Source organism: Elephas maximus, chromosome 8 (assembly GCF_024166365.1).
Source record: "Elephas maximus indicus isolate mEleMax1 chromosome 8, mEleMax1 primary haplotype, whole genome shotgun sequence".
NCBI lineage: Eukaryota > Metazoa > Chordata > Mammalia > Proboscidea > Elephantidae > Elephas > Elephas maximus.
Window position 1 is genome coordinate 97,736,986 of NC_064826.1, and position 20,377 is coordinate 97,757,362.

At 46.0% G+C, this 20,377-nt stretch overlaps 1 protein-coding gene across 3 annotated transcripts in view; it reads left to right on the forward strand.

Annotated features, from left to right (window-relative positions):
* The first annotated feature begins 4,221 nt into the window (after positions 1-4,221).
* EEPD1 (endonuclease/exonuclease/phosphatase family domain containing 1) overlaps positions 4,222-20,377 on the forward strand; it is a 172,274-nt gene continuing 156,118 nt past the window's right edge. For all 3 annotated transcript variants that reach the window (XR_007518394.1, XM_049893229.1, XM_049893231.1), the window contains exons 1-2: positions 4,222-4,681; positions 5,136-6,199. Coding sequence is in view for 2 of the 3 variants with exons in the window: in XM_049893229.1 (XP_049749186.1) it covers positions 5,322-6,199 (878 nt within the window). In the remaining variant the exon portion in view is untranslated. The remainder of the gene's footprint in view (positions 4,682-5,135; positions 6,200-20,377) is intronic.

The following is a 20,377-nucleotide window of genomic DNA, read 5'->3' on the forward strand; positions in this document are numbered from 1 at the left end:
TCCCACTGTCTGGCTGAAGGATCCCCCAACCCCATCCCTAGAAGCGCAGAGTCCAAGAACATTACCCTGATTTGTCATAAGATAGGAATAGTTGCTTCACCCCTCTTCCATCTCTGGATTATTTTGTGCTAAAAGAAGTCTCCTACTAAGACACTCAGAAACCAAAGTAATACATTCGGCCAAGACAAACATTTCATAAACTTTCAAATTCAATAAACAAGAAAAAATAAACTGTTCTCTGAAAAAGTGAAAGTCTATTACTAACTGGAAATGTTTTTTAGAGGAAATGAATAAAGCAAATGGGAAATAGATTTCCTAAGTGTGATCTCGATAATCACATCAGCTTTAAAAATTAATGAACATTATTTTCTGTAATGATAATAATTCGGGGGGAGGGCAACTCCGTGGCCTATGATGGTAAATGTTTTTCATTGCTTTACTATAAATGAAGCCCCCTCGTTTTGTTGATTCTTTATCACAGTGATCTCCAGCCAACTGCATTGTAAGAAATAAAATGCCAATTGGAAAAGGAATTTAAGAAGAAATGACAAAGGACTTCAATTGTCAGCCATGAAATGAAGCAATGTATCAGGTATATTTGAGCTTTAAAGGAGGGATTTGATGGAAAGAAACTCTGACTGGTACCGCTAAAGCTTCATCGCTGCCTTTGAATCTACTTCCCTGGGAGATGGCCAACTCCACTGAAGGAAGAAGAAATAACACTTCTGGGTTCCAGGAAGTTGTGAATGGAGGCACCTGTTTATAGCTGGTATCAGCTCTATTGCTAATCCCTTTCATAAAGCCAAAGCAGGTGCGGGTTTGTATGTGAGAATGATTCCATGTCCAGTACCTGACCAGAAGAAATAGGATTCTCTATTTCTATCAATAGCAAATAGTGTGGTACATCTGCAAGCATTAGAGAACTGGATGAAAATTCTCGTGATTTTAAGATAGTAGGATTCCGGACTAAGTGTCTGTACACAAGTGCAAGAGAGTAAGCAGAATTCCATGACAAAGTGTGGAGATGAAGAGACATCCCTTGCCATTGTCCATGGTGTCCATCTGTGGTCATTCTATGTCATCCTATGTCATGACTCCCAGTGAGGCGGGGTCTGATTTAGAATTTTCAAGTATACTGCCAATGCCTGGTGTTTCATCAGTCTGGGAACCAAGGAGACTACTTTGGTAGAGAGAGACAAATCTACTGTTGAGGTAATGCCAAAAGAAGATGTTGCTTCTTGCGATACTACTTGTCACGATGACATTTAGGAGAGCAACCAGGTTGGCCAATGCACAAGCACTGGGGCCAAGGTAGCTGTCAGTAGCCTGGCTGAACCGTATTGACTGGGGAAACGGAGGTTACTTTGCAAGGTCTAGAGGGCTGGGGACTGGGGGTTGTGGCATCATTTCCCTATTCATCTTTCAAATCTCATCTTGACCCTCACTTCCCAGGGTTGTCCCCTAGACTAACTTATTTTTAATTCACAGCTATAGCAATACATTCCTTCCAATCTTGGCTGCCCCTCATTTCACATCTAATGTACCTTCTGCCTTCCCTGAGTTACTGTTTTTGTTGACCCGGTCCCTGGAATTTAAAGCAGAAGCAGTCAAATTGGTAGGGAATGAAACCTCAGAGGAGGACACTAAAAGCCCAGGGTCAAAGTATTCATCATTAACCCCACATGACTTGTTTAATCAAATGTTCTAGTTCGGTATATCCACCGTAATGCAACAGGCTCTTTAATTTTTTTTAAAACACTTTTTGTTGTGCTTTAAGTGAAAGTTTACAAATCAAGTCTTTCATACAAAAACCCATATACACCTTGCTACACACTCCCAATTACTCTCCCCCAATGAGGCAGCCCGCTCTCTCCCTCCACTCTCTCTTTTCGTGTCCATTTCGGCAGCTTCTAACCCCCTCCACCCTCTCATCTCCCCTCCAGGCAGGAGATGCCAACATAGCCTCAAGTGTCCACCTGATCCAAGAAGCTCACTCCTCACCAGCATCCCTAACCCATTGTCCAGTCCAATCCAATCCATGTCTGAAGAGTTGGCTTTGGGAATGGTTCCCGTCCTGGGGCAACAGAAGGTCTGGGGGCCATGACCACCGGGGTCCTTCTAGTCTCAGTCAGACCATTAAGTCTGGTCTTATGAGAATTTGGGGTCTGCATCCCACTGCTCTCCTGCTCCCTCAGGGGTTCTCTGTTGTGTTCCCTGTCAGGACAGTCATCAGTTGTAGCCGGGCACCATTTAGTTCTTCTGGTCTCAGGATGATGTAGTCTCTGGTTCATGTGGCCCTTTCTGTCTCTTGGGCTCATAACCTCCTTGTGTCCTTTGTGTTCTTCATTCTTCTTTGATCCAGGTGGGTTGAGACCAATTGATGCATCTTATATGGCCGCTTGCTAGCGTTTAAGACCCCAGACGCCACTCTCCAAAGTGGAATGCAGAATGTTTTCTTAATAGATTTTATTATGCCAATTGACTTAGATGTCCCCTGAAACCATTGTCCCCAGACCCCTGCCCCTGCTACCAGGCTCTTTAATTTTTAATTAAATTGTCGTTTAGCAACGTGATCCAAAAAGTTAACAGTTTTGGGAATCGGCCTCCATTTCTAACTAGCATCTCCTTCCTTTTTAATGATTAAATATTTGAGAAACATATCCATATATACTCAGAGAACTAAATGTACAATGAACAACACTGTAAACAACATATGTGAGTGCATGTCTAAGTAATTCGTTGATCTACGCCCTCTGCTAGCACAAGTTGCTTAAGAACATCTCTCCAGGGAGCAGAGCAAAGGTAATCTGCTAGTGGAAGAAACAAGAAGGACTAAAGTGGAGGGTCGAAATCAATGGCGTCAATAGGGTTGGTTTCACCCAGTGTGATAACTCATGGTATCACCACTCACCATGGGCCTCCTTCTGTACCAGACCACACAGCATCCTTAGTAATGTTTCCTGTACTAACGTTACTGGTAAATCATAATTCCCATATACCACTTCTTCCTTTCTTTTAATTACTACTTCAATCTCAAAAAAGTTATTGATAATAGGTTTACAAATACTAATTTTCTAATATTGTAGTTAAAACATCTGTTTGACAAAATCAGCTACTATGCTTGCAATACTAAAAGTAAGAGCACAGCAGAACAAAACCAGGTGATTCCAAGCATTATTGTAGTTGGGTAATAATGACAACTTTGAGCAGTGTGCATTTTTACTAGGTTCAAAATCAAATTAGCATAGAGTTTTAGACTTGTAGGTATATTGATACGTGTAAACTGGGCTTAGTAAAATTATTTTTGTTTTTATCACTAACTACAGGGATATTTTTATAAAAAATAATTTCTGCTGAAACACTGCACAAAAGATTTTATAGTCATTTTGATGTCACCCCCTCTGTCAGTGTCACTCCGTGCGGTCTGCACCCTCTCACACCCTTAGTGTCTCCACCGGTCGAAATAAAGGAGATCCTGTTCAGTCCCCTCTCAAATATTTTCAGCCTGACTTTTCTTTGTGCTTGCCCCTGTCCCTGCCAAACTTGAGACCGCAGAACTGAGCGAGGCCCTGGACCGGCAGTGTGCCTTCCCTACTGGAACGCCCTGGCCCTAGTCCCCGCGCACCCCTAAAACGGGCTAACTTCAAGCCCTCCTGTCCGCCCCTCTTTCCAGCAGGGCTCGGCCTCAAAAAGCAGCCAGGCAAGTCTCGCCCTGAGAAACGCTGAGCAGCCACTATCCGGCACAACCAGTCCTAAGGGGGGTGTGCGGGTTGCCTCCACCCCAAAGCGGGCTCAGGACCCGAAGACCGGAGGACTGCCTCCCTGGTACTCGCCCTGCCCCCGCGGCGTTGCCCCTAGCCCCGCCTTAGCGTTCCCTGGTCCCGGTCCCGCCCTTGTACTCTCGGGCCCTGTCCCCCGCGCTTCAGGGCCCGCCCCGGCGTTCCAGCGCCCCATCTCCACGTCTCGTGACCTGCCCTACAAATCCCCACGCGCCCAAGCCCAGTCCCCGACCTCCATGGCCCCGCCTCCCGCTTTCCCAGGCTCCGCCCCGCGCTCCCTAGCCCCGCCCCGCGCTCCCGTGCTCCACTCTCCCCCCCTTCGGGCCCCGCCCCTTGCGCTCCGTGACCCCGCCTCTCGCACCCCGGACCCCGCCTCGGCGCTCTGGGGTTCCGCTCTCCCCGCCCCCACGTGCCCCGGGAGCCCCGGGGAGGAGTTGCCGCGCAGGAGGAGGCGTGGCCGCGGTGCCGGCAGAGGCGCGGGCGGCGCGGCCGGGACTTTGGTTTTGACACCGACAAGGAGCTGCGCGGTGGCGCTGGTGCTAGGGACTGGACGGGGCTCTGCTGGATCCCGCGCCCGAGTTGGGCGCAGGACTTTTTGCCTGGATAAACGCAGCTACGGCGGCGCTGCAAGTCTTGGTACCGCCGCGGCGCCCAGATTTCGCCGCCGCTGCCGCTGCCACCGGGCAGCCCAGCTCTGGAAGAGCGACGTTGAGAATTTCTCCCGCAGAAACAGCAGGGGCGCGCAGCCCGGGGCGGCGTGGGAGGGGGCCGGCCCGGCCACTGACCTCTGCCCGCGCAGGCGCCGGGGCTGGAGGCAGGGGTCCCGCGCTGTCCCGGGCTGGGCTCGGGCTTCGGAGCTGCAGGTGGACGAAGGACAGACGCCCGGAGAGAGCGGCCGAGAGGTGGGCGCGGGGACCAGCGGCGGGTCGGTCGGTCGAGGGTCGATAAACCCCTTTTCAGTATCCGTACCGGCAAGGACGGAGCCCCCAAGTTGCAGGAGGCGGAGTGTCCAGCGCAGAGGTGGGGTGCGCCCTCCTTTTGACCGAGCCCGGGTTGGGGCGAGATGGCCCCAGCTCTGCCGGAGTTGAGAGGCAGATTGGAGAGACGTGGGGTTGATAGATCTCTTTCCAAGAGAATCGCCTCATGACCTGTTTGAACCCCGATGTGTTAAAACCCGGACCTCTCTAGAGGGAAATTCACATGGGCCAGCCTCATTGTGTGTGCATTTTCAGGGGTTCTCAGGGACAGCCACCAGCCAGGAACCCAGGTTACGAGCTCCAGCTCTAGATGGGGAGTGCTAATGCAAATTGAGTAACTAATTGAGTCGATTTGTGTGTTTATTAATTTGTTTTCCAGGTGGCCAAGTCAAAGGTACTTTTTGAAACTCTAAGCATGAAAGATTTGGTACTTGCCTTTGGTAACCGCTTTCGCCCCTGAATCCTGCATCTTGCAATCTTCCCTGTGTGAGGTCTCTTGGGCTCCTCCCTAGTCAGAGAGTTCTGAGAAGGTGAGGCCTTCCTTGACTCCAGCTTCTGGCTCACCATGGGGAGCACCCTCGGCTGCCACCGCTCCATCCCCAGGGACCCCTCAGACCTGTCCCATAGCCGCAAGTTCAGTGCGGCCTGCAACTTCAGCAACATCCTGGTGAACCAGGAGCGGCTTAACATCAACACGGCCACAGAGGAGGAGCTGATGACCCTGCCTGGGGTGACACGTGTTGTGGCACGCAGCATCGTGGAGTACCGTGAGTACATAGGAGGCTTCAAGAAGGTGGAGGACCTGGCCCTGGTCAGCGGCGTGGGAGCCACCAAGCTGGAGCAGGTCAAGTTTGAGATCTGTGTAAGCAGCAAGGGCAGCTCCGCGCAGCACTCTCCCAGCTCCCTGCGGCGGGACCTGCTGGCGGAGCAGCAACCTCACCACCTGGCCACCACCGTGCCCCTCACCCCACGTGTCAACATCAACACAGCCACCCCGGCTCAGCTCATGAGCGTGCGAGGCCTCACAGAGAAGATGGCTCTCGGCATCGTGGACTACCGCCGGGAGCATGGACCCTTTCGCAGTGTGGAGGACCTAGTGAGGATGGATGGTATCAATGCTGCCTTCCTGGACAAGATTAGGCACCAGGTGTTTGCCGAAAGGTCCAGGCCCCCATCCACCCACACCAACGGGGGCCTGACCTTCACTGCCAAGCCTCACCCCAGCCCCACCTCACTGAGCCTGCAGAGTGAGGACCTGGACCTGCCTCCAGGGGGGCCCACGCAGATCATCTCCACTCGGCCATCGGTGGAAGCCTTTGGAGGCACGAGAGATGGGCGGCCTGTGCTGAGGCTGGCCACCTGGAACTTGCAGGGCTGCTCGGTGGAGAAGGCCAACAACCCAGGGGTGCGAGAGGTGGTGTGCATGACACTCCTGGAAAACAGGTGAGGACAGGGATTACCAAGGGTGCTGGGTGCGAAGGCAGCTCTTGCACAGCTTGATTTTATCTGTGGATGCAAATGAATAGACTTTTTAAGAGGTAGAGGGGAGTACAAGAGTATTCAGTCAATGTTCTTGAGACCTCAGACAGTATTGTCACCTGAAGCTGGGCTGTCCTCCTGCTCCCGAGTTTTCGGAATACAGCTGTCTGGGCTTGTGTACTCGGTCTTGATTGTGATATATCTGAGATCAATTCATAATTTTGGTACAAGTAGAGGCTGTGTGGGAGTCCCTGGGTGGTACACACTATTAACATGCTTGGCTGCTAACTGAAAGGCTGGAGGTTCAAGTCTACCCAGAGGTGCCTTGGAAGAAAGGCCTGGTGATCTACTTCTGAAAAACTAGCCATTGAAAACCCTGTGGAGCACAGTTCTCCTCGGACACACATGGGGTCACCACGAGTCAGAGGTGACTCAATGGCAGCTGGTGTTCTGGAGGTTGTGTAGATGTTACTGCTTTGTAAAGTGTTGTTTGACTCAGTACTTCATGGGCTTTGCACTAGACTGGGCACTCTGAGCCCAGGAACTCTTGGACAGTTTTGCATGTGAGAAGAGCTCATTGATTTCCTTCTAATGGGAGGGAAAATCACATTTGTTCCATCAAACATACGTGTTTGTATGTACAAAATCGTCTTAAAGACCAGGTATTTGCAAACACATGCAGTGCACATACTTACCAAAATTCTGTAAATGAATCCCTCTTCATTCTTTTTTCCTTATTTGACCCGAGGTTGATTTTACCTCCCACAAATGCAGCCCAAAATGTGTGTAACCGCGCCTGCCCCACAGCCAGAAAAGGCCACGCTGACGTGTGTGGATATTGTCCAGATTTTCCCGTTTGAAGCAAAGGAGAAAAGAATCGTAGGATAGGCTGTTATTACCGAGTGTTTCTGTTATTCACGCACTGCTCTCTGTAGGAGCTTCCGTTAACCCCACGTAGGACAGAACAATGTTATTTTAGCAGTAACCTCTGCTGTTAGTCAAATGGTGTACTGTAGAATGTAATCAGCTTTTAGACAGAAAAAAGTATTTTTAATGGTCCCAGAGAATTTCAAGCCAGAAATTCTCTGATCCTGGTCTTGAGAGATTTTGCCCTGCCACCTACCTGAGGGGCAGTGTGCCGTGGCCACTCGCTGCTTTGCCTTGCCCTGGGTTGTTGGCGAGGCTAGCGGGGTGGCAGTTTGGTGACATGAAGAGAGCTCTCGGTAGGGAATCCCAGTGCTTTGTGGCAGGGCATCAGGATAAATTAGCACGGAGGAAAGCGGGTCAGAACGTTTCCCTGGCACGCTCAGAGAACTGGACCAGAGGAAACCTTGAGCGCTTTTCTTGCATGGCTGTGTCCGCTGTTCTGCATCGTAACTCACGCCTGCAAGATCATTTTGTACACCAGTCAGAGCTGGACTCAGTCCTGGGAAGTATTTATCAGGAACAGCTTGATCATAGTTCTCTTCTATCCATGGCAGCACGGGTGTATGAGTGGGACAAGGGGAGAGAGGGGAAAGGAGGGACAGCTGTTGAATTCCTATTGGGAGTTTTCTTAAGGCTCAGTTGGGGGCATGAGGGTGGTGGTGGCATGGGTGGGGGTGGAATGAGATGTTGTAGATGCACCTGTAGTGAGGACATGACTGAATCAGGACCTGAAGTTGCCCCAGTGGGGATGAGTGACTGAGAACAGTGGTTCTCAAACTGTGGTCCCTGGACCGGCTGCATCGGCTACTGACTCAGAAACTCTGGCTTTCTGTTGAGTGGTACAAACTGTTGACATGCTCAGCAGTAAACTGAAGTGCCTTAGAAGAAAGGTCTGGTTATCTACTTCCAAAAAAATTAGCCATTGAAAACCCTGTGGAGCACAGTTCTGCCCTGACACACATGGGGCCATGAGTTGGGATTGACTTGATGGCAACTGTTTTTTTTTTTTTCCCGGTGATTCTGGTGCACAGTAAAGTTTGAGAATCATTGTACCATGTGGTGGGCAGTTAGCTGTCCATCTGGTTTTCTCTTTAAAACCCCTTGCCTGTTCTGACTTTTCTGATAAGTTCAGTGAATTCATGTAGAGTTTTCCAGGTGTTATTTTTCCTTTCTTTGTTCTAACCATCACTATCGTCATACAGCCCTACTATATTCTTTCTGGCCAGGGTTTGATGGGCTTGTTCATCTTCTAGGACGTATGAATGGAAGGGTAGAACATGGGAGATGAGCAGAAAATGGCCAGCCCAGAGATTCTCCTCTCTGCAGTGTAGGGACTGGGCAGCGGGGACACTGAGAGGATCCCTAACGACTCTGTCCAGCCTGGGTTGTTAGGATTTGTCCCATTTTTTCTCCTTTGGATTTCCTAGAGGGATGATGATGGGTTGGAGACATCCAACTACTGTCTTCAGGTGAGAGTGCAGGAAGATCTTACCCAAACCACAGGGGGTAGAAGGGAGTGCCTGTGAGTAACTGGAAGGTGACCTGTATCCCCTGCCACATTTCTCACACCTGAGTGACACCAGTTGTCCTGTGGGTTGGTGGTTCCTTTTATCTGCTCACGATGTATTCAGTGTTCTGGACACTACTAGCACATTGTTAGTGTCTGACAAACATGAAATAATAGGCTTAGGGCCTAACCCCCTGCAGAGTGGGGGTGGGGGGCACAGAGGTGGGTGCCTGTATGGCTGTCCTAGGGCACCCAAAGATGGCTGGCTGTGACCCAGTGGATCCCATATCCTCAAATGTGGCAGTGCCTATCCTTCAAGAGTTATCTGTTCATCCTGACTCACAAACATCTTTTACATACCAGTTGTTCCCTTTATTGGTAAGAGGAAATACATTTAGTTTGAGCAAGAATGGGTGCAGGAAATTTTCCTGGGTGGGTCTTATTTTCATATGTATTTACACTTAAAACATTAGGGTTATCTGACTTTGGGATATGCCATTATATTGTCCAGTAGCTTTCACATTAATTTGATTGGCCCAGTAACTGGGGAGAAGATAATGCTTGCTTTTATTAATGATTCTCCATCTGTGGGTAAGGAAATTAAAACCAAAGAAGGTAAATGACTTGCTCTGCTGCAGGGCTCGTTAGTGACTCAGCAGGGACGAGGACCCAACCTTCTGACTTTGGATCCATGCTCTTGCAAGCATGCTGTAGTTTGTAAACACACCACCATATTCTACTGCTTGTTTAGGCGTCCCATGCTCTGCCTGATCAAGGGCATTGCCAAAATGTATCCAGGCACATTTTGTTAAATGAAATCCCATTTTAAAGAAATCCTTGGGCAATTCTTTTGCAAAGGGAATAGCTGGCTCTTAGCTTTTCTTTTTTTGAGTTTGCCTCAGTAGGCATGTTTTCTTAAAGAGTGCCTGTATAGGGTGGGAGGTAGAGTCCTTTCTTGTCCTGAGATGCTGTTGCCTTGGTAGACAAGCGTGTGTGAGCTCCAAGACACTGTGTTTTGCATGTGAAGCCTGAAGTAGGATGCACACAGCTAGATAAAACCACACAATCACCAGGAACCCTCGGGATGCCAGCCCGATGGTACAGAACTGACCGGTTTCATCAGATTCCTTTGCCAGATCTCAGTGTAGGCCGTGTTTTTCCTTGTTCAGTATTTATGGAGCAAGACTAAAAGAGGAATGCTTCTGCTGAATTTCCTTGCAAAATTTGGTGACAGCCCACATATGGAATGAAGATTGTTTAATCCCCCCCCCCGCCCCCCAGGAGTTGTTCTATTATAAAGTCTTTTGGTTACTGAAAGTATAAACCCTGGGGGAGCTGACAGATAGTCTCCAAAAGAAATAAGGAGATTTAACATCTCACTTGCTCATTTTTCCCATGGCCTACATCAGAAGGGAACTTGAGTGTCAAAGTCTTTAGCCTTACAATGATTTAAATTTGTTTTCTTGCCACATATCTGTACTCTCAAAGCACAAAATGGATTGGGGCCTGGCAACAAACACTGATTGTGAATAAAGAGAATTTGCTTTATTAGACTTGATTAGTAGGATCAATATAGACATAATTCATCTTGTCATTTGGTTTATTCATTGAAAAATATGTATTGAATGGCTGCTTATGTACATGCATAAGCTAAATTCAGGAATCAGTTTTGCCAAACTTAACAGATTAACATGAATGTGGATCAATTTGAATGGTGGTTCAGAATCAAAGCAGTCTGGTAAACCCAGATTTTGGGTGTAGATCACTGAACATGATTGATAATCTGTTTGAATTTTTCTCATGTGAATAAAAGGCTTGTTCTGAGGAATTGAAGGCAGTTTGGGGTGGGAGGTTGAAGCCAGACATAATATCTGGGAACAAAATGCCCAGCAATGTTCTTAAAGTAGAAATTGCAGAATCTATTTTGACAGCTATGGAAACTGAGGCTCAGAGAGATTAAATGCCATCTTGTGGCCTTCAGAAATGTAAATATTAGAGTCAGGATTTGAAGCCAGGCAGTTCTGTCTGACTTCAAAGTGAGGAAGGGGGTGTCTTTTCCCAAATTACATGTCCTTCTGACTGTGCACCGACCAGGGCCCACCCTCTGTTCCATCCCTGCCTTGGGTCTTAGGCTGGCCAAGTATCAGTGCCTGGGGAATGGCAGTGAGGCCCCTGCACCCTTCCTGCTTTTGTTCTCCTGAAGGTCAGGGCTTGGGGCCAGAAGTAGAGCAGATCCAGAGAGTGTCAAAGCCCTTCCACCTGCCCCTTAAGTGGTGAGTTTGCGACCTTGGGACTGACTCCCAGACGGAGTTCCGGCTTCCCGAGCCAAGGAGCACTAGGCCATTTCCAGAGAGAAAGGTGGGACTGCTATGGATTAACCAGAGAAGACACATGTGAGTGAAGGGAAATCCCTGTGTGGGAACGACCAGATTTATTTCCCCAAAGGGAAAGGCGTTACTCTTGGCTTTCAAGAAAGCTGGCCCTCTTTTGTGTCTGATATTAAGGCTTTTGGGGTGTTTGATAGTATTGCTTTTCCAAAGGGTTGTTCATTCCTTTATTCTTCCTTTCTTCATTCATTCATTCATTCATTCATTCACTCAACAGATACACACACACACACACACATTTTCGGGGTCTTACTGAGTACCTGATTCTGTAGGGATCCCTGATGGTACAGCGGTTAAACGCTCAGCTGCTAACTGAAAGGTCTGTGGTTCAAACCCACCAGCCTCTCCGTGGGAGAAAGTTGTGGCAGTCTGCTTCCATGAAGATTACGGCCTTGGTGACTGCCCTGACAGGGATCACAATAGAGGGTCCCAGACAGAGCAGGAGAAAAATATGAAACAAAATTCTAACTCAGAAAGAAAGGCCAGCCTTGCTGGCCTGACATAGACTGGAGAAACCCTGAAAGTATGGCCCTCGAACACCCTTTTAGCTCAGTAATGAAGTCACTCCTGAGGTTCACCCGTAAACCAAAGATTGAACAGGCCCATGAAACAAGACGAGACTGAAGGTGCACACCAGCCCTGGGGCAAGGACTAGAAGGCAGGAGGGGAAAGGAAAGTTGGTAATAGGAACCCAAGGTTGAGAATGAAGAGTGTTAACATGTCATGGGATTGTTAACCAATGTCATAAAACAATATGTGTCCTAACTGTTTAATGAGAAACTAGTTTGTTCTATAAACTTTCAACTAAAGTACAATTAAAAAAAAAAAAAAAAGATTACAGCCTTGGAAACCTGATGGGGCAGTTCTACTCTGTCCTATAAGGTCATTGTGAGTTGGAATTGACTTGATAGCAGTGGCTTTTTTTGGGTTACCCGGTTCTGTCAGACTCTGGTGATGAAGTGGAGAACAAGACAAAGCCTCTGCTCTTTTGGAGCTTCCATTCTAGGCAAGGAAATAAACAAGCTAGCAAATAGTTACAGGTAGTGTGGTCAGTGGTGAGAAGGATGAGGGAGGCATGTTGAGGGGACGTTCAGTTAGATGGATGGGGGGGAAAGGAAGTCCTTGTGTGGAAACAGCTGAAAGCTGATGACTGAGAAGGAGCCAGGCATGGAAGACACTGGGGGAAGAGTGCCCTCTTAGAGGGACAGTGAGTGTAAAGGTCCTGCGAGGTCAAGTGCTTGTTTCAAAGATGGACAGAAGGCCAGAGTTCTGGGAGTGGCAGGTAGATGGGGTTGCAGAGGGAGGCAGACCCAGATTGGTGGGGGTCTCCTAGGCTTTTGTTTTAACAGCAGCAGGAGGCCATGGAGGGTTATAAGCAGAGGCTGATGAAATTACCTCTTACCTGGGTTGTCCTGGCTGCTGGGGGGTGCCGCATGGGGTTGGTCCTGGGAGTTGAGTAAAGGGACGGTTGGCAGGATCCAGGCTGAAAAAGGTAGTGATGAGGAGATGGGGAAGTGGGTGGAGGTGAGAGGTTGTTTATAGGTGAGGACTAAAAGACTTTGCCTATAGCTTGGATATTGTGAGGATTAACTGGGTAGCTCATTTGACATACTCTGAGATTCCTAGAAGACAGGCTCAGAGGCATTTAAGAGCTCCTGGAGCTGGCTCTCATGCCTCAGCATCAAGTCGGCATGATGCAGCTTGCTGACCTCAGCCCCTCCCTCTGTTAATGCTGCACTCTGGACAGGCGTGGGAGCTTGGTTCCATAGCGATGGTGTGAGAGGCTATCTAACAAGGCTACATTTGCTTTTTTTTTTTTTTATTTAAACATTTTTCAGGTGTACAGTTTTTTTTTTTTTTACAGTTTAGTAATATCAATTATATTACCATACTAATCATGTTGTACAGCTATCATCTATGGCTAACAACTTTCCCATCACCATAAACAAAAATCCACTGTTTCCCAAACATTGGCTCCCCATTTCTCCCTCCCTCCCACCCCTGATAAACACTAATAAGTATTGGTCTCTGTCCATTTGCCTATCCTTGTTATTTCATATAAGTGAGATCATACAATATTTGTCCTTTTGCGACTGACCTGTTTCTTTCAGCACAGTGTTTTCAAGGTTCATCCATGTTGTGGCATGCATCAGGACTTCATTTCTCTTTATGGCTGAGCAGTATTCCATTGTACATCTGTAGCCCCATTTACTTTTCAGTATCAGTTGCCTCTAGTACAAGATCAAGAGCATACTTTTAGGAATTTAGGCATTTCTATCAAATGACATTTGCAGAAATTCATTGCATATTTATTGAGCACCTACTCTGAGCTCACTACCTGATGAGGTCAGGGGCATGGGAGAGCCAACCCTGTCATCAGGGAGCTCACAGTCTTGCAGAGAAGACACACGTGATAGGTAATTACCAGGGTGATGCACACTATGAAGGAAGAAGTAAGGTCCTGAGAGCATGGGTGTATTAGTTATCGAGTCTGCTATAACAAATACAAGTGGGTGGCTTTAGCAAACAAATTTATTTTCTCACAGTTTAGGAGGCTAGGAGTCTGAATTCAGGCCACCGGCTCTAGGGGAAGGTTTTCTGTCTCTGTTGGCTCTGGAGGAAGGTCCTTGTCTCTTCAGCTTCTGCTTCTTAGTTCCTTGGAGATATCCATGTGGCTTAGCATCTTTCTTCTGCTATCTCTGCTTGCTAGCTTACTTTTAATCTCTTTCATATCTCAAAAGAGATTGACTCAAGAACACCCTACACAAATCCTGTCTTACTAACATAACAAAGACAACCCATTCCCAAAACGGATTATAAACATAGGCTTAGAGGTTCGGGTTTACAACATATATTTTTGGGGGATACAGTTCAGTCCATAACAATGGGGATTGGTGCCTGCTTCCTTTGCTCTGGAAGTTTGGGGAGACCTTAGTATTAGGAAGTAATGAGGGAAAGAGACAAAGTCAGGTGGTTGGGAAGGAACTAGCCTGTAGGGGAGAGAGGTCTGACAGGGCACGTTCTGAGAGGCAGGTGAGGAGTGGGAGGCTGGAGTCAGGCAGCTGTCTGCATCCACTCCTTGATACACAGGTGTCTGAGCGGGGCCCTCAGTGCCTGTCTTAAATTCTGAAATATTCTGATAAGAACAGGGCAGACTTCAACACAAGGTCTCTTGCAATCAGACAATCCAGTGTACAGAGGCCTCACTTATGAAGCAGTGAGGGATGTGGTATTATAATGTGACGTGTTATTTTTATTTCAGAATTAAAATTCTGCCTTTCTATCCTGGAATTCCTTAATAATGATCTCCCTTGATACAATGAAAATGATGCATTTCACTAACATTTGATTTGCTCATCCCAGACAGCCTTAACCGTGTGTGGCAGTTTTCAAATGTATGGAAATGCCAACAATATTCTAATGTCAGAATATCCAGGAGATGCTGCAGAAATGCCCTGCTGCATCTGAGCATCCTCAACAAATATGTAGGAACCTTAGAAGCTTCCCAACCTTATTTCATACATCTGCGCACAGACCTGACTCAGGATAGCAGTTCTCGTTGTAATCTTGATTGACAACTGCCAGACAGTTGAATTCCACTGAACAGGAACCTTGGGGACGTGTGCTCAGGGAAAACGTTTTGTTATAAAGAAACATCTTGACTCCTACCAAACTATTGGATAAAGAAACCCTGGATGTTCTTTACTGACTACGATTCTCCAACAGATATTTTGTTGTCTGCTTCCAATGAGCCCTTGTTTCCTGTGAATTCTATTTTGGCTCTGCCACTACTTGATTAAGCTAGGCCTTCAACTGTTTTATCTAGAAGCCACTGTAAACTCCTGAAGTGCTGTGCTTCGGTCAAGAGAATGTTGTTCACCATCAACACACTTGAGTTATACATGTGCTTTAGGTGTGGGCTTATCGTGTTCTAAGGATCTACAATCTTGGATTCCTCGCCCAAAAGCTGGAGGGCAAAATCAGTACTCTTTCTCAGCTTGCGCTAAAAGCATGGTATCTTTTTAAGTCTCAACTGGATTGTGTGTTTTGTAAAATATTGATCCAGTAGCCTGAAGAGAAAAATACAACTTTTTCATATTGTATTTTCTTTCATTATTTATTTGTGCTTTAGGTGAAAGTTTACAGCTCAAGTTAATTTCTCATTCAAAAATTTATACACTTTTTTTTGTGACATTGGTTTCAGTCCCCACAATGTGACAGCACTCTCTCCCTTTCCACCCCGAGTTCTCTGTGTCTCTTCGACTAGTTCCTGTCCTGTCCCTTCCTGCCTTCTCATCCTGCTTTTGGACAGGAGCTGCCCATTTGGTCTCATATATTTGACTGAACCAAGAAACATGTCCATAATGTATTTTCAATTAAGCAAATTTCAAGCTGACTCTTAAAAAATTTTTTTTAAAAGGCTTAAACAGTGAAAAAGTAAAAATATGAGTGGCCTCAAAGTACCAGTGTTTGATCCTAGGCCTTGGACTCAGCTGCTGGTAGATTCAGGGGATCCTCCATCCTTTCTTGGGGTTCGTCTCTGCAGCTTCAGATCATCCCCAACCTAATTAATTGGAGAACTTGTATTTATAGCAAAATATTTCAGCCACCCCACCCCATGGTGGTTAGACTTTTAGTGTCCATTTGGTAACAACAACAATGATAATTAACAGTGTAAGTATTATAGGCAGGGCCTGGGGCTAAGTGGCTTCACACGTGGGCGTCATTATTACCCCTGTTTTATAGCTGCGGGAGCCCTGGCTCAGGGAAGGTAAGTAAGGTCACTCAGCTTTTAAGTGGTGGAGCCTAGATTGGAACCCAAGCAGCTGGACTCCAAAGTTTGATGATAAAAGACTATTCTGTGTTCAGTAATGTTTTTCCATGTGTTTGTATTTTACTCTTCATCCACATACTAGACACCTTTATCCAACTTGGTTCGCGTTCCTTAGGTCACAATCTTTCAAAATCATAATGTTTTATAGATGTGTGTTTATACTATAAATACATAAATATCTCCAGTGCTTGTTTCTTTAAAGTGGAGCAGGAAGTTAAAGGTATTTGCAAAGCAGTCTGAGTGCAGGATACTATATTTTATGACTTTTTCAGTTGTCTTGGCCACACCTATTTTGACAGCAATTTTTTTAAGCAACTCACTTTTATAGAGCCTTCCTAAGCATTCATCTTAGTTTTCTTAGAAACAACTTCTCTTTCTGCTCACACTCATATTTCACCAGTTGATGTCACATTTCAGGAGACCAGCTGATGTCCAACTGGCATAAACAAGTCTAGGACAAACATAGCTGACTCTGGTTAAGCACAGGATCTACTGGTGAGAGTGGGAGTCACAGTTGATCCAGCTAGGGCACTCACTGCTATGGGGTCCCTCGGTAAGTTTTATAGAGGGAATGGGCACCGTGGTTAGTCTAGTGAATTCCCCAAGGTGAGATTGGTTAGGAGAACATCTATTGTGTTTTTTAAAATACTAGTACTTGTGCTCAAGTTGGGAGCCCTAGTGGCACAGTGGTTAAGCACTTATCCGCCAGCTGGAAGGTCAGCAGTTTGAACTCACCAGCCACTCCTCCGAAGAAGATGCGGCAGTCTTCTTCCGTAAAGATTAGAGCTGTGGAAACCCAATGGGGGCATTTCCACTCTTCCTATAGGATCACTGTGAGCCAGAATCAACTCGATGGCAATAGGTGTTTTGGGTTTTGGTGCCCAAGTTATATTATCTGTTTAGGTTAGAGTCAGTATTTGGGGGTATATCTACATTGTGAACTTCTCACAGTAACTCTGGGTTGTTACTAATTCACTGTTATTTTTTCTAGAAGATTGACTCAAAAATGTAACTAGTTATAAGGTCGGGAGTTCATTGCTACTAACATAGTTTATAAAGAAAATGTTCTACATCCTGCTTTGGTGAGTAGCATCTGGAGTCTTAAAAAGCTTGTGAGCGGCCAGCTAAGATACTCTACTGGTGCCATCCCATCTGGAGCAAGGGAGAATGAAGAAAACCAAAGACACAAGGGAAAGATTAGTTCAAAGGACTAATGGAGCACAACTATCACAGCCTCAACCAGACTGGGTTCAGCACAACTAGATGGTGCCCAGTTACCACCACTAACTGCTCTGGCAGGGATCACAATAGAGGGTCCTGGACAGAGCTGGAGAAAAATGTAAAACAAAATTCAAACTCACAAAAACAAAACAAAACAAAACCAGACTTACTGGTCTGACAGAGACTAGAAAAACTCAAGAATATGGCTCCTGGACACCATTTTAACTCAGTACTAATGTCACTCCTGAAGTTCACCCTTTAGCCAAAGATTAGAGCGGCCCATAAAATAAACAGTAATACATGTAGCTCAACCATGCATATGAGACTAAATGGGCACACCAGCCCAGGGGTAAGGATGAGAAGGCAGGAGGGGACAGGAAAGCTGGACGAATGAAGATGGGGAACCCGAGGTCAAGAAGGGGAGAGTGTTAACATGTTGTGAGGTTGGCAACCAATGCCACAAAACAATGTGTATTAATTGTTTAACGAGAAACTAATTTGCTCTGTAAAAAAAGAGTTCTTTGCTATGTTATCCCAATCCCCACTCTCCCCCCAAAAAATCTCTTGCAACTTTTAGAAATAAAAATGATTAAGTAGGAATTGGCTTTTATTTTGACTTAAGACTTGTACTAATCAGCATCTTCAGTGACATGAAATCCATGAAAAACTATAAACTGGGAGGGAATTAAGCAGATGGATGGATTGTACGAGGTGGTTTTTAAAAATACCTTCCAAAGGTTGTAGCTCTGCCCTGTCATTTCTAAAGATTCTGAATTGAATTTTAAACTTCGATTTTTTTTTTTTTTAATGTTAAGGACATGTCTATACGTGAAACTGCACGAGAGGCCATAATATTACAGCACCCACGCACTGAACTCAGGTAAATGCCGGGCATGACCTTTGGGAGTTGATCTGTAAACTTGTATTATCTCAGATTGGGATGCTTCCAGCATTTATAATAAAAATGCAAATAGTTGTTAGATATTGCTAGAGATTCAACTTAGAAATTAAAGTTGCCTCTATCTTTTAAGCTTTTGGATAAATTTAACTAAAGAGCATCTGCCTTAGTTATCGGTGCTGCTGTAACAGAAATACCGCCAGTGGGTGCTTTAACAAAGAGGCGTTTCTTCTTTCACAGTCCAGTAGGATAGAAGTCCAAATTCAGGGCACTGGCTCCAGGGGAAGGCTTTCTCTCTCTGTTGGCTCTGGAGGAAGGTCCTTGTCGTCACTCTTCCATTGGTCTGGGAGCTTCGCAGCGTAGGAACCTCAGGTCCAAAGTACATGCTTTCCTCGCAGCACTGCTTTCTTGGTGGTATGAGGTCCTTCATGTCTCTCTGCTTGCTTCTCTCTTTTATATCTTAAAAGAGATTGGTTTAAGACGCTATCTAATCTTGTAGATCTCATCAATATAATTGCCATTAACCCATCTTATTACATCAGAGTGATAGGATTTACAACACACAGGGAAATCACATAAAGTGGTGGATAGTTACACGATCCTGGGTCTCATGGCCCAGCTAAGTTGACAGATATTTTGGGGAGACACAACTCAATCCATGATAGCCTCACAGATTACAAGATGATAATTAAAAACTGTTAACCATTTGCAACCACTAATCTATAGAAATCAGGAATTTGTCATTGGTCAGCCAAAGCAAGGTATAGAAATGAACCAGGTGATTTCAAATACAGTATTTATGTTCCTTAAAGCCCCTGTGGTATTTTTATTGATTTTATTGGTAAATGTTATATATTTAAATGCATACATTTTTTCTAATCATAAAAGTCCCTTCCAACCCTGAGACTTTTTCCGCAGAGAACAGATCGCTATTTCAACTAAATGCTCTTCAGTTCCTAGAAGGAAAAGTGCTTGTTGCTATAGATGAGATGGTTCAAGAAAAATTGCCCAGAGGCGTTCTTCTTGTATGTTTGTGAGGAACCTGGCTCCTCTGAGTTTGCCCTGGATAGATGATGATTGCAAGGCACCTGTTTCACAAACCTGCATTACAGTGGCTGGAGGGATATGGGCTGGTATAAAAGGACGAGCTTTCTTGCCAGGTCACAGTGGGTATGGACAAGCTCTCAGGAACTGGGAATTGTTTCCTTTGTACTTCTCTCCTTCAAACTTGCCAGTCCTGGGCTTTCTCCTGAAACTACAGCAGTGACCTGAAGCCTTCTACCCTCCAAGGTAAAAGTGGCCAGTTTGCCAAGTTCCTTGATTGCCCTTGATAAACTGGTAATGTTGACACATGAGGTTGCCAAACCCTAGACCCCAGTTTCAGGACTTGACTGCCTTACTACTGGTGCAGAAAGGTGAGATGCAAAGTGACCTCTGTGAAGCCAACTCAAGTTTCACCTGCCCTGATCTCTGTTGTTAAGCACCCCAGTTATGGGCTCCCCAGTTGGCATGTATTTCTCTACCATAACAGTCACTCCATTGTAATTACACTTGCAGTTGCAGTCTTTCCTCCTAGACTGAAAGTTTCATAAGGGCAACGGACTTATACAGATAGCATAGTCACAGCACAGTAGCACTCAGGGCTTTATGGAAACAATAAATGGCCACTAATTGCCATCACCTGTCCATCAGCTTGTCCTTTTGTAGTAGCTTGCGTGTTGCTGTGATGCTAGAAGCTATGCCACCAGTATTTCGAGTATCAGCAGAGTCACCCGTGGTGGGCAGGTTTCCGTGGAGTTTCCAGGCTAAAGTAGACTAGGACGAAAGGCCTGGCAGTCTATCCAAAAATCAGCCAATGAAAATCCTGTGGATCACAGAATGCTATCTGAGATTTCAAGTCTCTTACTTTGTACGCATTATCAGGAAGGACATCATATTTGGTAAAGTGGAGGGCCAGCAAAGGCAAGGGAAACCCTCAATGCGATGGACTGATACAATGGCCGCAACAATGGACTGAAACGTACCAAAGATCGTGAAGATGGCACAGGACCGGGCAGCATTTCATTCTGTTATGCATAAGGTCACCATGAGTCAGCAACTAACAACATTTATTGAGTATTAATTTTGCCTCAAGTGCTGTTGTTAAGCCCTTTATAATCATTAACTAATTTAATCCTAACGTTGTCCCAGTGAGGTAGGTAAAGTTTTCCCATTTTACGCAAAAGGAAACTCAGAGAATTTAAGTAAACTTGGCCGAAGTCTGGTGGTCGGTGAATGTGGAGCAGGAATTCAAAGCCAGACAGAATCACCCAGAGTCCAGTAGATTCAGATACAGGGAATGTATGAACTTGGAGATAGGACCGGGCAG